The sequence below is a fragment of the Miniopterus natalensis genome, chromosome 12 (assembly GCF_054644295.1).
Source record: "Miniopterus natalensis isolate mMinNat1 chromosome 12, mMinNat1.hap1, whole genome shotgun sequence".
NCBI classification, from domain to species: domain Eukaryota; kingdom Metazoa; phylum Chordata; class Mammalia; order Chiroptera; family Miniopteridae; genus Miniopterus; species Miniopterus natalensis.
The window spans coordinates 72,590,441-72,610,054 of record NC_142092.1 but is presented as its reverse complement, the minus strand read 5'-3'; the positions used below and the strand labels follow the sequence as shown (position 1 = coordinate 72,610,054).

Genomic DNA, 19,614 nt, shown 5'->3' with positions numbered 1-19,614 from the left:
CCTCATTTCTTTAAATGTTTTTTTTGTTAATATATTTGTATTGATTTCGGAGAGAGAGGAAGGGAGAGAGACATAGAAACACCAATGAGAGTCACCGATCGGCCGCCTCCTGCTCGCCCCCTACTGGGGATGGAGCCCGCAGCCCGGCAGGAGCCCTGACAACAGCCCAGCCCAGGCTCAACGTCAAGAACTCAGCACCATGGAGAGCTGCCCTGGGGGGCCCGGCGCCGAAGGAGCCTGTGTCCAGGCCTAGCAGCCCTGCGGCCACGGGGGCCTATGCCAGCCCAGCAGCCAGGCTGTTGACCCACCTGTGCCTGCTGAGACCTGTCCCCGTGAGCACGGCTCTGGCACTCACACCCCAGGAGCCCCGCCTGTTTGTGGGTGTCCTGGAGAGTTCACAACAAGGTAAGTTTAGTCTGCAGTGCTCCACCCTCCTGCCTGGCACCTCCAGACTGAGCCCCATGAGCCCCACCACGGTGTGCAACACCCCAAGCTGGGCGAGGAGCCGCGCGGTCCCGGGATCCTTGGTCTCTGCGTTGGACTCCGTGTGACTTGGCCTGGCCTGCTCCTGCCAGGGCTTCATTCATAGCTTAACCAGGTAAGGCTACGGGGAGGGGATTTTCTCCTTCGACAATGAATCAGAAACTAGTTTTATGGTAAGATGGTAGCTGCTGGCATGAGTAAAAAACTGTCCTCAGCATCCTCGGGTGGGGGGGGGCAGCTAAGCTCTCCCAGGAGATATTGGGAGTTCTAATTAAACACAGGAAGTAGTAATAAATAAGGTTTTTAAAAATATGGCAAAACCTGCCCGAGTACGCGGCTCCCTGGGGAATCGGAGGCAGGGGGTCTTCTCGGCCAGCTCACCAGCTGGCCCACGATGAGCCGGAACTTTCCTTCAGGGAAACTGACAAGTGTCGCAGGGCTACGAGGAAGACTCCTGGGAAGGACACTGCAGGCTCCTCTGTGACGTGCCTGTGTCTTCTTCTGCCCGCGTCCTGTCGTCTGAACACTGCGCTGCCCCTCGCGATGGCTGCCTGTGACGGGCCTGGGCACCGCTCAGCCTCGGTCCCCACCTGCGGACACGTGCCGAGGACTCGGGGCTCTTTGCAGCAAAGACATCACGGTGTGTGTGACAATGACAGGGACTTGAAAAACCACACAAAGCCAGCATTGAGAGTCTGAAAAGTTTCTCGGAATGTTAAAAACCATTTTAAGTAAAATTTCACATTTTCAGTAAAATTTTTTCATCTTTCCTTGAAAACAGAAATGCTTGACTTTAAAACATGATTTTTAAAAAATCATGAGCCCTGATCCGAGTGGGCCGAGGGAGGCCACCTCCTTCCTGAAGGCGCCGGGGCTGCTCCGAGGCCACCACCAGTGAGGAGACGGCCTGAGGCTGCGCCGGATGAGCCCGAGGCCCGGAGATGCTGGCCTGGGGACAGAATCCCGGGAGGCAGGACGGTCCCACAGCTTCCCAGCGGCAGGCTCCCGGCCGTCAGTCGTCATAGTAATAGTCCAACTTGGTGAACACGGTTTTGCAGCCCTTGTCCGAGAAGACCCTCTCCTCTCGGGGGAAGAAGGTCATCTCGTCGGCCACCCTGGTGACGAGGCCCTCGTCCACGTCGTAGCCGCGGGCCCGCATCTCCACACGGATGCACATTTTCAGGTGTTTGTACTCCAGCGGGAGGAACGGGACAAAGTAGTCGATGAGGTTTCGGTCGATCAGGCTGCTGTGCCAGAAGCCGCCTGCGAGGGGAAGGGGGTGTCAGCCATGCCCCCGCCCCCCACCCTGTCCAGGCTGGAGGCGGAGGCCCGCCTGCCCCGAAGCTCCCACCCAGTGAGGCAGGAGGTGTGACCTGACAGCTACAAAAGCAAAGGGCAGGTGCTGTGACCGTGGGAGGGGTGAACCTCGTGACATGGCTCAGGGGCTACCTTTCAAGGTCACTCGGGGATCTGAACTGGGACAGAGGCCACCACCCCCTAGTGCCTAGGGCTGCACCAAGCAGAGGCGGAGAGGGAAGGAGCGATGCACAGGCTGGAAGAAGGAGCGGTGAGGAGTCCCGGGGAGCGAGCAGACGCTCCTTCACCCTGGAAACTCGACTCACCAGTTTCAGAAGCTGGACCAGCAACAGGGTTGGAACCAGGGCCACTGCCCCGCACGTCCATCCCGGACAGAGCATTTGGGGTCCACAAGTCAGGACCCTCTGAGTGAGAACGCCTGACGTCCCCGGGCTCAGGGTGGCTCTGCATCCACCCAGTCATGCCCCCTCCCAGCCTCCGGGCCTCTGGACCCAGCCCCCGCTCCGTCCTGAGACGCCACAGTGCCCACTGGACGCCCCTCCCGCTCTGCTACTCTCCTCTGGCCTCCATCCTGCTCCGGATCGGACCCGAGTTCTGACGTGAGGGGCTTTTCACACCAAGCGACTCCCCCACACCAGCTGGTGTCCTACAACTCAAGTCCCTGCTGACACAGTCTACCTGGGGCCGGCATTAGATCCCACAACGGAAGGCTTGGCACCCCCACTTCCGCCAGCTGCAAGTCCAGGCGTCACATGAACTGAGTGACCATGGAGGCTCCTGTGACCCCCTCCTCGGGTTTGACCGATTTGCTAGAGCAGCTCACAGGACCCAGAGACCTTTAACTTACTAAATCACCCGTTTATCACAAGATGACGTAACTGAGGAACAGCCAGAGGGAAGAGACTCAGACATACAGTCCGTAGGTGGTGATGACTGCGCTGCCATGTGGACACTGGAAGTACCGGGGAGCACTCTGTAACCCCAGTACCTCTGCCTGTCCCGACCCGGGAGCTCCCCAAGCCCCATCCTCTGCAGCTGTATGGAGGCTTCGCTACAGGGGCTGACCGCCGGCCTCCAGCCCTCTGCCCCCTCTCATCCGGGGCAGCTCCCCTGGAGACCAGCGCCGCCCTCCGGGGCTCCCCAAGAGCCAGCTCATCAACACACACTCAGGCTGTGGCTGGAAGGGGTCTGTGTGAGTGGACCTTATACATACTCCTCGCAAACCCCAACTTCACAGCAGGGGGTCGAGCTTTTCTTTGCCAACCGCGCTTTGCACACAACTGGTGCTCAACACACACCTGGCTGCCAAAGCGGGGTGGAGCCTGAGGTCCAGGGAAGGAACACTGACCCCCAAGCAGTGATGGGACAATCCTCGCTCCCCTCCCCAGGCCTACTCTGGGCCAGGCAGACTCAGGCCCTGGGAACAAAGGACAGGGCTGGGCAGACAAGGCCTCCTGCGGCTCACAGCGGAGCAGCCCCAGCAAGCCAGTCAAGAGCCAAGTTCAGATGACGCCAGGGGTGAGCGGCTGCGAGGAGAGCAGGAGGCGGTCGGGCAAGGCCTGGCTGAGGCGACCTCCAGGCAGAGTCTGAACAAGGAACAGCCCCCACAAAGCCCCAGGACGAGCGTGCTGGGAACAGGTGAGCTCGGACAGTCTCACGGCTTCAGAGACCATCCACGGACCCTCCCCATTTGTATCCCCTGAAGCTCCCCCCGAAATCCAGCCGTCGGCTCCTCATCTCTGCCTGGACGCTGCCACCGTGTCACCACTCATGAACTCGCCCATCTTCCCCACAAACCTGAGGCTCCGTAGTCTGTCCGCCTGAATAGCAGTGCCACCCTTCCAAATGCTAAGCCAGATCCTGGGTTCGTCTCTCTCATTTCTATCCACAGTCCTTTAGGAAACCTTATTGTTTCTGCCTGCAAAAGGCACCCTAACCCGACACCTCACCACCCCTCCACCACCCTGAGCCCCCAGCTTCCTCATCTGTGACATGGGACCATAATAAACAGCTTCCACCCCATGAGGTTCCTGTGAGGATGACAGGAGAGATGCAGGTAGAGGGCTCTGCGCCGTGCTCAGCGCAGGACACCGGCCCCGCCCGCCACTGTTTGGCAGTTAGTCCCCGGCACAGAACCTCAGAGCTCTAGGGCGACGCAAGGAAAGAAGGGGCCCTAATGAGCCATCTCCTCCGGAGGCGCCCGTGGCAGCCATCCTCTCACCGCCTGCTTTCCTCTACTAAGGAAACAACGGAGCTGAGGAAAACCCAAGCTCAGGTTCAGGGCTCCACGATCCAGTGTCCCCCCTTCCGACGCAGACTCCGCTCAGGAAGGCTCTGCGAGGCCCTGAGCACGTGCGGCCCGGCCAGCTCCAGGGGTGGCGGTGGGGGTGGGGGTGCGGGATCGACACTTGGGGTGGCCCCTGGACTTACTGTTCTTGTTGTTGAAGGCCGAAGCTGACAAGGCGTGCTCTATGTCTCTGAGCTTGATGTCCTCCCTCTGCCTCCCGCTTCTCCAGAAATCTAAAGCCACCTCGGTGATCCTCTCGGCCCCGGCATTGCTGCAAGGTCAGGGCAGTGAGTGAGGGCCCACAGGCCAGGCCCCGAGCTCTTTGGTCCTGTCTCGTCCCGCACGTACCTGAGGAATATGAAGATGGCTTTCTGATAGGAGACGCCATCCACGTGGTCGTAATAGTCCAGGAAGGGCTTGATGGCGTCTATGAGGCCCGCGTGCATCTTGTCCATCTCATCAAATATGAAGATGGACCTGGCGCAGGCACTCACGTTGCCGCGGACCCACAGCTGTAGCTGATCCTGAATGCGGGGGCGGGGGGGGGGAGGCACACACACAATAAATACAAAGTTCTCAGCAAGCGTAATTCTCACACCCAACCCGAGCACTATCAACACCACAACTGCCTCTAAGCGGCTGCATTTACCCAGCGCTCACCGTGCTCGCGCCTCTGTGCTAAGAACCTTACACTCACCAGCTCTTTTTCCTTTCCACAATCCCACTGTCACCCATTTTACAGAGGAGAAAACTGAGGCAGAGAGTGCTTAATCAACTTGCCCAAGACTATAAAATTACTGGGATCTGAACCCCACCCTGCTCGATTCCAAAGCCCCCCACCTAGATTATAGGCAATTCCCGGGCTGTGAGATGCCACCCCAAGGCTGCCGCACTGAGTTAGTTGCTGGTCCTTTGCCATTAAAATGGCAACGTCGACACATTTCCTGTGTATACCAGCCCTCCAGAAAGAGAGCAGAGACCAAGAGACGATTCTGCCCTTCAGTCCTTAGAGCAGCCCTGAGCCGGTGCTAACTTTCCGATGGGGGAAGTAAGACACCTGCTTAAGTGAGGCGATGGAGCTGAGAGAACTCGCTTTGGCACGAGTCACTCGAGTTTCTGGAAGGCTGCCCGAAGGTGCTGCTTAAACAGAAAAAGTCCCTAAGAACATGTTCAGGTACTTAGAATAAATACTAAGCTCTCAAGATGAGGAGGAGGAAAGGCCTTGGAATCAGAAATTGGAGCTTGGGGGCTTTTCTAGATCCGCCCCCCACGCTGCTTCTGAGGAGACCCCGGAAGTTACAATGTAGGCGCCTGGCTGCCCCAACCCCGGTTACAATGTTGCACAGTGCTTGCCCCCGGTTACAATGTTGCACGGTGCTTATCTGACCCCAGCAATAATTCCAGGCCCACGGAGCCTCAGAGGGGGAACCAGGAGAGCACGGCCCCAGAGCTAGCCACTGTTCAGACAAGGACTTGCTCAGATCTGCGTGGCTCCAGCTGCCAAGGTTCCCCACTCTGCTACCCCAGTTTTCAGGCACTAACAGAGAACCCACTACAGGTCAGCCACTGTTCAAAGCACTGTTCACATGACATTTTATTGTGACCTCCCCAAAACCCATCAAAGTTGTGCACAATAGAATACTACTGCATTCCCTAGTTCACAGCTGAGAAAACTAAGAAACAGAGAGGTTAAGTAACTTGCCCAAAGTCACACAGCTAAGAAGTAGTGGAGCCTGAATGCTAACTAGGGTGACCAACTCGCCACATCCTGGAAACCATGTTCAGTCAAGCAAAAGAGAATGTGTTTACACGGGGGAGGGCTAAATGCTGAGTGTCTTGCCACCTTGCAGGTCTGTTACACAGATTTAAAAAAGTGACAGTTAACACTTATTTGAACACTCATGTGCCAGGTACCATGAATTTTCATCACCCCATTTTACAGATGAAGAACCCAAGTCTCAGAGCAGTCAGGCAACTTTTGATGCAGCTGGTAGGTGTGAGAGTCAGGGCCCCAGGTGTGTCTGCCACCAAAGCCCAAGCTGTTAAGCAGTGACACAAAACAGTAAATGCAGTTTTCCGCACTACAGTTAAGCAAACTTAGGCCTCTCTAGACACACTTCCTCTTTTACAAAATGAGTTTGACTTGATGATCTTTAAGTTGGATTTGAACATGTCCATCTTTAAACTCCCATGACCCACTTACTAAAATGAGCACTGCACTGGGCCTGGTTTTGGAAACAACCAAGTTTGACAGTGTAACTGCTCCGTGCATCAAAAATCCTGTGTAACTTCTGCCCGTGGCCGTTTTCAGGGCTCACTTTATCAAGCAATTCCCAAATCCCACCCCACAACCAAGAAACCCCAAGCCGAGCACCACCCAGGAAGGATCGCGAACTCCTGCGCTTGCCTTATACAGCGTGATGTTGGAGGCGTGTGGAAAGTGCAGCGTGGCCACAAACAGGTGCACATAGTGGCTGTTCAGACCACCCTCGTAGATATTCTCCGCGATGATCTTGCTGGCAAAATTTTTGCCGGTGCCGGTCCACCCGTGTAGGGAGAGGGTGAGCGGTTTCTTGGGCTTCGGGTTGCTTATGAAGCCAGACAAGGCGTTTAAGATGACTCGCTTTGCAAGATGCTGTCCAAAGAGCTTGCTGTCCAGATCCTTCTCCAGCACTGGGGAAAACAGAGCCGGTCAGGGAGGCGGCCAGGGGCACGCCGCAGGCAAAGCGTAGCCTAGTCCACAGGCTCACGTGGAAGCCAGCAAAGCCAGCTAAGCTCTTCAAACGCCTTGGGAAGTGCAGAGGTATGTAAACACCTGGCCCAGGGTGGCAGGTGGGCCCCGGATGGCAGGTGGGCCCGGGGAGGCAGGTGGGCCCAGGGAGACAGGTGGGCCCGGGGAGGGGGGGATGGCAGGTGGGCCCAGGATGGCAGGTGCGCTGGGGGGAGGGGGCATGGCAGGTGGGCCCAGGGAGGGGGGGGGATGGCAGGTGGGCCCAGGATGGCAGGTGCTCTGGGGGAGGGGGCATGGCAGGTGGGCCCAGGGAGGGGGGCATGGCAGGTGGGCCCAGGGAGGGGGGGATGGCAGGTGGGCCCAGGGAGGGGGGCATGGCAGGTGGGCCCAGGGAGGGGGGGATGGCAGGTGGGCCCAGGGAGGGGGGCATGGCAGGTGGGCCCAGGGAGGGGGGGATGGCAGGTGGGCCCAGGGAGGGGGGCATGGCAGGTGGGCCCAGGGAGGGGGGGATGGCAGGTGGGCCCAGGGAGGGGGGGGGTGGCAGGTGGGCCCAGGGAGGGGGGGATGGCAGGTGGGCCCAGGGAGGGGGGGGGTGGCAGGTGGGCCCAGGGAGGGGGGGTGGCAGGTGGGCCCAGGATGGCAGGTGCGCTGGGGGAGGGGGCATGGCAGGTGGGCCCAGGAGGCTCCCTCTGCTGGTGCCGCCCATTCCACAGCCCGAGCCGGACCGCGCCCCCCCGCCCCCAGCGCGCACCCCGGGCCCCATTTCTGCTCCTCCCGGGTCGGCGCGGGAAGGAAGAGTCGCCACGGTCCCGTCTCCGGCCAGGAAGCCGCAGGACTGTCTGCTGGAGCTCACAGACCGCGCCCGCCCGCGTTTCTGCTGAAGCCGCCCAGCCTGCAGCCCCGCCCCGAGGGTCCGACCAAAGGCCGGCGTCTCCCGGGGCCCAAGAGCCAGGCCCCGGCTCCCTGCGCCCCGGGCCCGGCCCCGGCCCCCGCCCGCGCCGCCCACCTTCCCGGCTGAGGCTCCGCTTCTGGCCGCAGCACTCGGCGAAGTAGCAGTAGAGGCGCGGGTAGGAGATGTAGCTGGTGAGGACGCCGGCCAGGGCCAGCCCCAGGCTGATGGGCTCCACCGCGCGCACCGCCCACGGCGCCAGCAGCAGCAGGCCCAGCGCGGCCCGGCCCAGCTTCATGCCCGGACCCCTCCGCCCGCGCGCCCTGGAGCCTTCGGCGCACCCGCCGGACCGCGCTTCCGGTTCCTCCCTTTCACCGCCGCCATCTTTGCACGGGGCGGACCTCTTCGTGACGTCGGCGCCGCCATCTTTGTGAGGGGCGGCCCCTTCGCGCCTCAAGCAACTCCATCTTTGTGAGGGGCGGCCCCTTCGTGCCTCAAGCAACTCCATCTTTGTGAGGGGTGGGCCTCTTCGCGATGAGCGCGCCGCCATCTTTGTGAGGGGCAGAGCCCTTGTCCGCTTCCGGGAGGTGGGCGCCGGAAGCTGCCGGGGCCACCCCTTTTTAAAAGCAGTTTAATTTACAGAAGAATGGAGGCGCCAGTGCAGAGGGCACACCGCCCCTGCGTTAGAAGCAGCTGTGCGCTGCTGCACGCGAGCCCGCGGACGCACAGACTCGCCCGGGCGGTGCCCTCGCCCTTGCCCGGCTTCACCCGGGATCCCACGTCGCATCCGGCCGCCGCGGCTCCCGCTCCTCTCGGCTGTTGCTGACTCCGTGGTTTGACGCCTCGGGCGGCCTCGGGGGTACTGGGCGGGTCTGCCGGGCGCCCCACTCTTGGGGTTTCCCGGTGCCGCCCCCCGGTTCGCGGGCCCGGGGCTTGGGGCGGGCACGCACCTCACGCGGAGAAGCGTGTTCTGGGGCCTGTCCGCGCCCCTGACCGCCCGGGACTCGAGTTCGCCCGGACCCGCGCCCCCCTCGCGCCCGCCGGGCGGGAGACGCCCGTCCCACGGGAGAAGCCGAGGCGGGGGGGGGGGCGGGTCCGCCCCTGACGGGCGCTGCGCCCTCGGCTCCTCCAAAGCGGGGCCCGGGGCCGCCCCGGACCAGCGACAGGAGCGCGTCGGTCCTGCGGGGAGCGCGGCGCTGGTCAGTTCCGCCCGGAGCCGCCGCCGGGGCTCTGAGCGCGCCGCCCGCGGCCTGAGACGCGGACGGCCCGGCGCGGGGCTCACCTCGCACTGAGACGGCGACGCGGAGACGCAGGCGACGCCCCTTCTCAACGGGAAGAAACGGGTAACTCTGTGAAGTCAGAAAACACCCGTGTCCCCTGATCCCGCCCTGGGTCCTGCCGCCCGCGGGCAGGGACATCTCTGACCCAGCCCGGGTCACGGGGGAGACAGATCACAGAGAACAGAAGCGCAACTCCGAGGGCACCGCGGGCCCTGCACACGGCCCTTCCTCCTGCGCCGGGCACACATTCAGAGACGGCAAACAATTTACGAACAGGATTTAATAACGCTCGCAGGAATAGTTTGCCCCCAATAAGAAAACCACACATTGTTTTGTTTCAAAAGGTTACAAATTCAGAGCCTGAAAACCCAGCAGGTAAGCAGCCAGCTAACAGTCAGTTCTGGGAACTGTCTGCTGGGAATGGTCGGGTGTCTGTCCAGGAGCCTCCCCCAGGGTGAGGGGTGAAGCACAGGGCTACTTTCAGCCCATCCCGCAGGCCTCCCCTCCCGTCGCCCTCAGTACCGTCTGTTCATCTTCTTGAACTTCTCATAGTGATAGTCATCGGTGGCCTTCTCATTAGAGGGGCGCTTGCGGTTAGGGGGGGACCCTGTGGAGGGAAAGGGGGAAAGCTGTCTGCCGTGCAGGAAGCCAGGGACAGGCCTCGGGTCCACATGGGCAAGGCCCATTCGCCACAGGAGCCCCAGGGCTGCCCTAGTGAACGGAAACAGCAGGGCCTCAGTAAGCACCTGTTACTGAGTGAATGTTAACAGACACATGGTGGAGTCCACATGGTGGAGCTGGGCGCCGGCCAAACTATGCTGACACCAGCAAGCGACTTGCTGGACAGTAGCAGCTACGCTTCCTTGAGCCTGACTATGTACCAGGCACGGCGCTAAACCCTTTTAGACATGACTTCCTTTGACCATCACGGCAATCCTAGCGGGCACGTTACCACCTCTGCTCGGAGAGGGTTAGGTGACTTGCTCAGGACAGTCAAGTTAGGCTGAGAGTTGAACCCAAGTCTGGTGACTCCAAAGTCCTTGCTTACCATGTGTTTAACACAAAGCACTTGGGAAATCAAAGACTACAAAACCAAGATGTTAAAAAAATAATTTCCCAGATAAGAAAGAAGAATCAGACGCTTTTCAGAAGCTGCAACAAATTCCGCATTTCCTTAGAATCATCCCATTGCTGATGAAAAGGGTGACGCCAGGGGGTGCAGGGTAGCAGGTGGGAAGGGGCATTGTCAGCTGCTGCAGGGAGAAATCAGCATCACACCACTGGGGGTCCATTTGGTGACTTCTCAGAGTGTAGCCTAAGGACACGATGCAGTGGATGCAGTCGAGATAGGCACCAAAGCAGTGTTGAAACAGAAAACAGGAAACCACCCAGGCGCCCAACCAAAGGGAAACGGTGGGACTACAGTACATCTCTCTTTCCAATGGCACAGGACATGGCATTTGAAAAAGAAAGTATGTATTTACGTGCTGCTGAGAGCAAACCACTGTGAGATCCTGGTAAGTTACATACAGTGTTTCCTATGCATGAATATTTTAAAAGTCTGAAAGGTTATACATAAAAATGTTAACAGTGGTTGTCCTTGGGTGATGAAATTATGAATAAATTTTCATTTCTTTTTGTTTATTGAAATTTTCTAATTTTTTGAGTATTTGATAGCCCAGTGAATCCTCAGAGCAACCCCAAGTGGGAGGTTTTATTACTATTCCCATTTTATAGATGAGGAGACTGAGGTTTGCAAAGGGAAAGGCACAAGGCCATGGCCCAGAGCACGGACTAAAACCCAGATGCCCTGGCCCTGAAGCCCGAGCTCCACCCCTGCCGACTCCCACCCTGCCTCCATGGGCCCCAGAATGATGTGACCACTTCAGGCAGCCTTGAGGCCCCAGTTGTACTCACGATCAGGCTCTGGCTTCTCTGTGTCTCCCACTCTCAAGGGACGGGCTTTGGGCTCTTCTTTGTTTCTCCGTATGGGGGCATTGAGCTCCTCGTGATAAACTGGACCAAAAGAGATCAGGAGATGCATCAAACACGGGAACCCAGGGACCTCAAACCAATGGGGCGGGGCAGGTTGGGAAAGGGTGAGGGGCTGCTTCTAGAGGCTCACATCGGTTGTGCTGCACGTAATTCACTGCCATGTTGGTGGGCACGAAGGACGTCTCGCTGTCTTTCTTCTTGTTCTGCTGCTCCGCCAGCAGGCGGGCCTTGGCATCCTCCGTGGAAATGATATTTTTTATTTTAGCACTAAGGGGAGAAAGGGGCCGTGCCACATATTAGATCACACACCTCTGGTCCTCAGAAGGAAGGGCCTGGCGAGGCTGGCAGCTGGCCAGTGCATAAGAAAATCATCCTTCCCAGGCCACAGCCCTGCACCATTTACCAACCCCTTTCAGTCACATTCTCTTGGAGTCTCACAGCTGTGGCAGATGCGGGACTTACTACCTTCTATCAAGAGAAAACTGAGCCTCCAGAAATGAAGAGAATTAACTAAGGCTCAGCTAGAAAGGTCAGCAAGCGGTGAGAACCCAGAGGTCTCTCAACTTTCTGCTATAGCCAAAGATGATTCTGACAGTGTACTTCCTCCCCGACAGTCCCCTTTAGAGCAGATGTTTTGTGGTAGAAAGGGGTTCTGAGGGTCATGGGGTGGCTAAGCCTTTAACATCGGTCCTGTTGGAATAAAACAGAGGAATACAAGGGCCTTCCTGGAGCAGCTGAAGAGCTGGAAGCAAAGGCTAAATCAAAACAAACACCGGCTTTCAGCAGCCAGGGTCCTGTAAGTGTCTCTAACTACTCTGCCCAACTCTTCAGAGGAACTCCAGGGAAAACCATCTCAGCCCACCAGAGAACATAGTTCATGTGGGTTTCCAAGGAGACAGGTAAGAAACAGTGCCCTGAACTTCTAACTGCAGAGCAGGGAGCTCCTCCTCCACCCCGGGGCAAGAGAGGCGAGACAGTGGTTGGACACGTACTCGATGCCCAGGTCCACCTCGGGGATGCCGCTCAGCATCTGGTTGGACAGCATCTCCTCCGTCTTTTTTGCCGAGGAGACGCGGATGTTTTCGGGAAGCTCATAAAGACAGTCCTCTGCGTTCTTGGGCTTTACTTTCTGTTCTTCATGTTCCACGATCCCTTTCCTCTTCTTCAGCTCTGTCTCAATGTACTTCATCCTGAAACAAGAAACCCACAGGCCTCAGGGAGGGGCAGGAAGCTCACAATAGGCATCTTTTAAGTTAGTGGTCCCCAACACTGGCCCACAGAGTGGTGATGGTCCAAGATGAAGTTTTCATCAGTCCATGGAGAGGTGAGAAAAATAAAAATAACTCGAGTTTTTGCATCAAGGTAAAATTTGCAACTTAAAGCACACCCTATATAATGAGATTCTGCCCCACCCTTCTGTCTTTGAAGACAGAATGGTCGTTGTTTGTTTAACAGCCTTGTTGGCCAAGACAAAAAGTGGGCTGTCTAGTGTTTAGCCCTGTGATGTTTTGGGGAAATACTACCAGTCAAAGAATCTGAAATCTCAAGAATCACTTTTAGAGAACTTATCGGACTTTTTCAAAGTTCTCAAGCCTGAGAGGTGGGCCCAGGGGGACCAACTCTGCTACTCTAGAAATGCCACCCGTGGCTGATGATCTCAGACCGACCCGCCGCAGCCGCCCCCGTCGCCACAGCCAGCCTGGCACCTACATGTCGGCGTCTTCATCCCTTCGGTTGGTTTCCGCAGAAAACGACGTCCCCAGGTGGAGGTCTTCCTCTTCGCTGATCCTGGGGGGCAGTGAAACAGACCCTTAAAGCCACACCCCAGTGAGGCCGAGTTTTATGTTACACCAATAAAAAAAGTACATGGCAACAAAGTGTAACATCCTCTTTATAGGTGGGGCAAAATATGATGTAAATAAAATACATATATGCAAGCAAATGGTTGGCTTTTGGAGCTTCCTCTGGGGAATTAGCAGATACTTTAATTTTTTACTTTTGTACTGTATGAATGTATTATTTTTTATAACTGTGTTATGTTTTCTTTAAAAAGAAAAAAAAACTTCCAGTAAACAATGAACCTTTACAAAAGGATATACCCACATTTCTCTAAGCTAACTTTTAAGAGGTTTTTTCTTTTTTTAAATTTTAAGATTTTTGTTTTCTAAATTTATTTTTTAATATGTTTTTATTGAATTGTAGAAAGAGGGAGGAAGGGGAAGGGAGACACAGAAACATCGGTAAGAACGAAACATCATCGATCAGCCGCCTCCTGTAAGTCTCCTACTGGGCATCAAACCCGCAACCGGGGCATGTGTCCTGATCAAGAATTAAACCGGTGACCTCTTGGTTCCTGGGTCAACGGTCAACCACTGAGCCACATTGGCCGTGCATGTTTTCTGTTTTTAAACTATATATAGTTTACAAAGCACAAAGGATACTTGGAAATGTCCCACTAAAGCTACTGCTGCAGGCTCCAAGTCTCTGGGGGCACACAGACCCTGGCAGGGGCTGCAGGTGAATTGGTATCTCAGCGTGTCCTACACTTACTTATCTTTGCCCCTTTCCTTCAGTTTCTTCATGTCCACCATACCTCCTGTCTTCATCTGAAAGGGATCATCCTGTAGAAAGCAAATATGGCTGAGAAGAAACATCTATATAATGGCAATGAATTTTCTTAAGAAAACACAATCATCCGCTGAAGAGTATCCACATCTTCCCACTGCCCGGGGATGACCCCACAACTTACCACTAGAGTGGTCTCTTCTTGTACCTTCTCTCCCACCAGCAGGGCTGCAGCACTGAGAAAAACGAAAAAGGAAAAGGAAGGAGAGAGGAATGGCACATTTCAGAGATGAGGAAGAATGTTCAGGAAGTTTGTAGACTGAAACATTAGTGCCAGGGTGACATTTGAGGGGTGGGCACCAAAGGCAGCTGGAAAAGCCTACAAGACTAAAACAGGGCTCAACAAGCACTCTAGATGCTGGGGTGTGTGTGTGTGTGTGTGTGTGAGTGAAGAGGTAAACTTTTCTATAAAGCCATTTGGCATTATCTTGGCTTGGAAATCTCATTTCCAGGATTTTTGTCTTCAGGGAAAATGAAGCTAAAGACAAGTGTAGGGAAATACTACTGTAGCTTTATTTGATGAACATTTACAAAAATGACCCACAGGTCCTCAAATAGGGAATTAGTTGAATTACAGTACATTCTTGTGGTAGCATGAGTGAATGTCCACAGTGTCACAATGAGCTGAAAACAGCACAGAATGAAAGTTCTCACTATTCTTTACAAAAGTGAGAAGGAACACAGACAGGAAAGAGCATTATGTGTTAACAACAGTGGTTACCCTGGACAGGAGAATGACGGGTGCTGTTTATTTGCTTGATTATACTTTTCTAAACTTTCCAAACTCTTATCACTGTGCTTTCACACGAGTTAGTGACCTGTTTCTGCACCTCTGGAGCAAGCCTAAGGACCCACACGGCTCAGGGCACCTCCTGGTTAAAAAGAACCAGGACCTCTGGTTTTCAAAGAACGCTGGGCCTCTTTCGGGGTAGTGGAAGCTGTGTCCCAGGAGAGATTCTGTGGCAGCGCCCAGGGCGGGGGCGTGTGCCAGCCCCACCTCCTCCTCCGGGCCCACCCACGGTACCCACCTCACTCCGTTGGGCCTCTTCCTCAAGTTCTGCACCTCTCGGGTCTCTTCCAATTTTAATCTGAAAAAGGGCGATGGACAGGTTGAGAGGCCCTCCGCGGAACTCGCAGCCAAACAGCAGCTCCAGCAGCCTCCCAGCCGTCTGCGGGCGCCGGGACCCGCGGGGACTCAGACCCACTGCCCACCCCGGGGGCACCGCTTCCAATTACGCGGCCTCATCCCTAGAAGCCCCCATTTCTTCGTACGCACAGGGGACACCACCACCGGCTCACAGTTACCAGTTGTCAAGGAGGCGCCTGGCCCGTGCCGAGCCCCCAAGCCAGCTTCCCTTTCCCTGCCCGGTGGAAACCCCGCTCCAGACGCACCGAACCTCTTCTGAGTTCTGCTCATCTTCGTCTGACTCCGAGTCGGCCCGGCGCCGGCGGAAAGCCTTCCCGGTGACCGGCATGGCGACGCCGGCCCCGGAGGGTCCAGCCGCGGCCCCGCTGCGCCGAGGTCTCGTCTGCTTCCGGCGCACAGCAGTGGCGTCAGAGGGCCCGCCCCCGCGGTTCCGCAGTGCCCTGCGCGCCGCGGCCAGGGCTAGCATCCGGCGCGCAGCTGTGCCGTCAGAGAGCCCGCTCGGCCGGGCCCCGCCCCCTCCTGGCCCCGCCCCCAGCCCACCTGGCTCCGCCCGTCTGGCGCTGCCCGGTGGCCACGCCCCGTTCGTGGCGCAGGCCTCTCCCGATTGGGCGGCCGAGGGGGAGGAGGCGGGGCGCGCAGGCCGGGCCCCCAGCCCCCGGGCCGCTCAGCGGAGGGCGCGTTTGACTGACAGGCTGCGGCGGCGCTGGAGCGACGGCAGGTGAGTGTCAGGCTGCGGCGGCGGCTCCGGGGGCCGGGCCTCTCGGGGCCGCCGCGACCCCGCGCTGCTCGCGATCGGCGGGGCCTGGCCCTGCCAAGGGCGCTGAACGCCGCGGCCAGGTGATCGGAGCCCGGGACCCCCTCCTCCGGCCGGCGCCCAGGGGTGGGGGTCCTCTGGGGTCCCGTCGCCCCACGTTGAGCCCCCGGGGCCTCGCTGCTTCTCCGGGACGGGGGCCGCCGTCTCTTTTATCCTGCGGGGGCCCGATCCCGCCTCGAAAGCTCGCGGGTGGCGTCTCGGGGCGCTGCCTTGTGCCGCCCCCGGATCCGGGCCCGGGCGTGTGCTCCTGCCCTTTAGGGACAAAGGGGCCGACGAGCGGCGGGGGGTGCGAGCCCCGCCCCGGCTGCCGCGAACCGGGACCCGCAGCCGCTCGAGCCCCAGAGGCGCGCTGATGCTCTGCGCCGCTGGGCAGGTCTGGGGCTCAGCGCCGCCTCCCCGGGCCTGGGGGGGGGCGGTGTTGGTCCTTTGTCACCAGCGCTGTCGCTGTGCCCTTTGCCCTCCACCCCGGGATGCCGTGGGGATCCCGCTCATGCGGAGCCCGGGCATCCGCACACGCGTGGGAAATAAACAGATGCGTCAGTAGTGGCTCGGGGGCTTCTAGGAGCCCCTGGAACAGCAGGTCCCCTTTTCGCAGCGGGGCCGCCCTCCCTCTGCGAGCCTCGCTGCGGCAGGTTCTGGGCCGAGCACCTGCTCGCGGGGCGCCCCCCACAGCCCGGGGGGCTGCCCGTCACCGTTCCTTCTGCGGACGAGAGCCCGGGGCGGGAGGCGCGGGTGCGGGCCCGGGAGGCCAGGTGCGGGCCCGGGAGGCCAGGTGCGGGCCCGGGAGGCCAGGTGCGGGCCCGGAGGTGCAGGTGCGGGCCCGGGAGGTGCAGGTGCGGGCCGGGAGGCGCAGGTACGGCCCGGGAGGCGCAGATGCCCCGATTGGCAGGGTGGGAGGTGGGGCAGGGACCCGCAGGCCCCCCTCTGCTGCATGCCCTGCACAGGGCCTGGCTGGTCGCAGCTCAGGACATGTTTGCTGCAGCTGCTGTTCTTGAGCTGGTTGCCTGGGGGGGGGGGGGGGAGTACAGAGCTGATGGAGGCCACCTTCGGTCCCCTCTCCTGGAAGATCACCCCGAACCGGGGGGCATTTCTGGAAGGCCTGCCTCTCCTCTGGAGCAGCCTCCTCTGAGATTGTTATTTCCTCCCCTGGACTGAGACAGATGGACTCCTCAAGCAGGCTCAGGACGGCTCAGAGCGGCTGTGTGACCTCCGGCCGGTTGCTCTACCTCTCTGAGCCTCCAGTATTCCTCCTCTAGCGATGGGGATGGCTTTGGCTTCCGACGACGCCCACCCCCAGGGTGGTTATGAGGGTTTCACGAGGTCCGTTAGCATCAGTTCAGTCCATGGGGCCATTCGGGCGGGGCGGGGTGGGGCGGGGGGCAAGGTGGGGAAGGCCCAGGAGGACAGCCGGAGCTGCGTGGGAAGCAGGACTTGCCAAGGCAGGAGGAGGTGACAGTTCCGCTTTGAGGGTCAGAGGACCGGGTTAAAGGAAGGAACGCGTTGGGGGTTTAGGGAAAATGGAGTTGCTTGGAAGTCTACTGGGGAAAAGGGGGGCAGGAGGGAGGGAAAGTGTGCACGTTCTGAGGGTCAGAGGGGTGCGGGAGTGTGGGGTGAGGGGTGGCTGATGTGAGGACCGGGTCAGGGGTGTCCTTGTGCGGGGGAGGGCTTGGCAGCATAACCCTTCCTGCCCCGAGGAACTCGGCTCCTGGCTGGCAGGAGGGAGGATCTGGAACCTTCAGGAAAGGGGTGAATCAGCCGGTGCCGCCCGGATGCACCCCTGCCCGCCGCGTCCCCGGGGAGGCACTCTCCCCTCTCAGTGCAGGCCCCTGGGAGGGAAGAGTGCCCGCCCTTACCCAGGGCCAGGCGTCTTAAAAGCCTCGTCTGGCGGCGCGGGCGGGCTCTTTGCCAGGCCTGCCAGCCTGCCGCCTTTCCTCCTGCTCCCTCACCCCGGGAGCAGCGGCCGGCGCTCCCGGTGGCTGTGCTGAGGCCGCTCTATACATGTACACGCCTGTTCTCAGCGTCACTATTATTGCTGCTCCATTTAAGGGCGCGTTGCAGACGCCATGGCTCTTTACCTCTAAATATTTCAGGGGAAACATCTAAGACCAAGGACATTCTGACAACCAGAAAACAGTTTCCAGCTTCAGAAACGTGACTGTCGGGGTGCCGGAAGGTACCCGGGCTGGGCGACACGTAAACAGCAGAGGCCTGTTTCCTCACAGGCCTGGAGCCTGGACGCCCAAGGTCAAGGTGTTGAGAGATGTGGTTCCTGCTGAGGCCTCTCTCCCTGGCTTGTAGTTGGCCACCTTCTTGCCGTGTCCTCACGGGGCCCCTCCTCCGTGTGCGTCCTCGGTGCCTCCGCGTGTGTCTGGATTTCCTCCTCTTAAGTCAGACTGGATTCAGGCCCCCTCTAACGACCTCATTTGAACTTAATTACCTCTTTAAAGACTCTGTCTCCAAACAAGCTTACATTCTGAGGTTACTGGGGGTGAGGGCTTCAACATATAAATTTGGGGGCACAATTCAGCCCACAGCAAACATTATTACCTAATACGTAGTCCGTGTCCCACTAATACCCTTCATCCCATTAACCCAGGATCCAATTTTGTCATGTCTCTTTATTTGTTAATTTTATTTCAAAAAATATGTTTTTATTGATTTCGGAGAGAGGAAGGGAGAGGAAGAGAGAGAGAGAGAAACATCGATGATGAGAGAGAGTCATTGATCGGCCGCCTCCTGCACGCCCCCCATTGGGGATCGAGCCCGAAACCCAGGCATGTGCCCTGACCGGGAATGGAACTGTGACCTCCTGGTTCATAGGCTGACACTCAGCCGCTGGGCCATGCCGGCCGGGCTGCCATGTCTCTATAGTGCCTTTCATCTGGATCAGTTTCTCAGCCTGTGCTGAGAAAGGGAACCGAGCTGCCGGAAGCAGCCCTGCTGGCTGCCTGGGGACAGGAAGGCTGTTGAAGGATTTTCCCATTCCCTGGGGTCCCGTTTCCTGGCTTTACTTTGATGTCAAAAGCACCAGGAGGTGAGCTTGGGCCTTAGAAAGCAGCATGGAGACTCAGAGCCAGCGCCTCAGTCACCTGCCGGTGTCGCGTCCGGTCCTCGCCGTGCATTTCCTGGCCGGGCTGGCAGGCCGTGGGACTTGCATGGCCACCGATCTATAAAACACGGCCAATAACACAAACTACGGTGCTAAATATTTTTCGAGCATTCTTGCTGTGAAGGTAAATGCAAACTCCGAGCGGCCCTGAAAGTCCACGTGACCAGGAGCCACTGTGGTGAATCCCTCCCGTCTCACTGTCCTCTCACAGCCCTGCTTGCGGAGGGTCCAGTGATTTATCCAAAGACACGCGGCTCGCAGGTGGCAAGAGCGAGGCGCCGAGCGCAGGGCTGGCTGTGTCCCGCCGTGGCCCTCAGCTCCGGGGTGAACGCGGTGGGGGAATCAAAGGCGGGACCGTTAGCATTACAAGGTCCCTAGTGGCTGCAGCGGGTTCCTGGCGTGGAAATAGCATCTCAGCCCTGGGAGGGCGGGCCCAGGCCTGGCCGGTTCCCGCCCTGAGGAGGCGCCGCTCAGGGTTATCTTGGGCCCCAAGATAAAGCCCGAGAACCGCTTGGGCGGCTGAGCCAGCGAGGTGCGGGCCTGCCGACGCCTGCGCTTCCCGAGTTGCAGGGCCTGCGTGCGGGATGTTAAGCACCCACAGTTTGGGGACCACCACTCAGCTTTTTCCCGTCACGTAAGATGATTTTAACCATTGATTTTTTTTTTAAAAAGTTAATAAGCCTTAAACTTCCTGTGCGGGGCAGGCTCGCACACCATCGGCAGGCAGGTGAGTTTGTTACTCTTTCTGGAAGGACGTTTGTCAATATTCACCCGGGGCGTTCTAACATCCATGTCCACCCTGCAATGTCCCCTTCGGTCGAAGGCGTAGTCAGAGATCCATGTGCCCCAAACGCCAGGACGCCTTGTTTGCCGCGGCAGGACCGCCCGGTGGGCGTGAGGTGCTGCAACTTGTTTCTGTTCCTCAACGTTTTCTGAG

The 19,614-nt window shown here is 58.4% G+C and overlaps 2 protein-coding genes across 3 annotated transcripts; both read right to left on the bottom strand.

Moving 5' to 3' along the window:
* Positions 1-1,170: 1,170 nt before the first annotated feature.
* Positions 1,171-8,005, bottom strand: TOR1A (torsin family 1 member A). Its single transcript, XM_087823029.1, has 5 exons — positions 7,825-8,005; positions 6,495-6,760; positions 4,436-4,611; positions 4,231-4,358; positions 1,171-1,746 (listed from the first exon to the last, which is right to left on the bottom strand). Exons 1-5 carry the CDS (start codon positions 8,003-8,005, stop codon positions 1,496-1,498), a joined length of 1,002 nt encoding a protein of 333 aa, XP_087679155.1. The 3' UTR covers positions 1,171-1,495.
* A 1,244-nt stretch (positions 8,006-9,249) lies between these two features.
* Positions 9,250-15,136, bottom strand: C12H9orf78 (chromosome 12 C9orf78 homolog). 2 transcript variants are annotated; one of them, XM_016196621.2, is made up of 9 exons: positions 15,000-15,136; positions 14,636-14,695; positions 13,732-13,783; positions 13,533-13,603; positions 12,693-12,770; positions 11,975-12,172; positions 11,113-11,249; positions 10,905-11,003; positions 9,250-9,594 (listed from the first exon to the last, which is right to left on the bottom strand). In XM_016196621.2, exons 1-9 carry the CDS (start codon positions 15,080-15,082, stop codon positions 9,503-9,505), a joined length of 870 nt encoding a protein of 289 aa, XP_016052107.1. In that variant the 5' UTR covers positions 15,083-15,136; the 3' UTR covers positions 9,250-9,502. The 2 variants fall into 2 exon arrangements, with proteins under 2 accessions (XP_016052107.1, XP_016052108.1); XM_016196622.2 differs by having other exon boundaries at positions 15,005-15,124.
* Between the last annotated feature and the right edge of the window lie 4,478 nt (positions 15,137-19,614).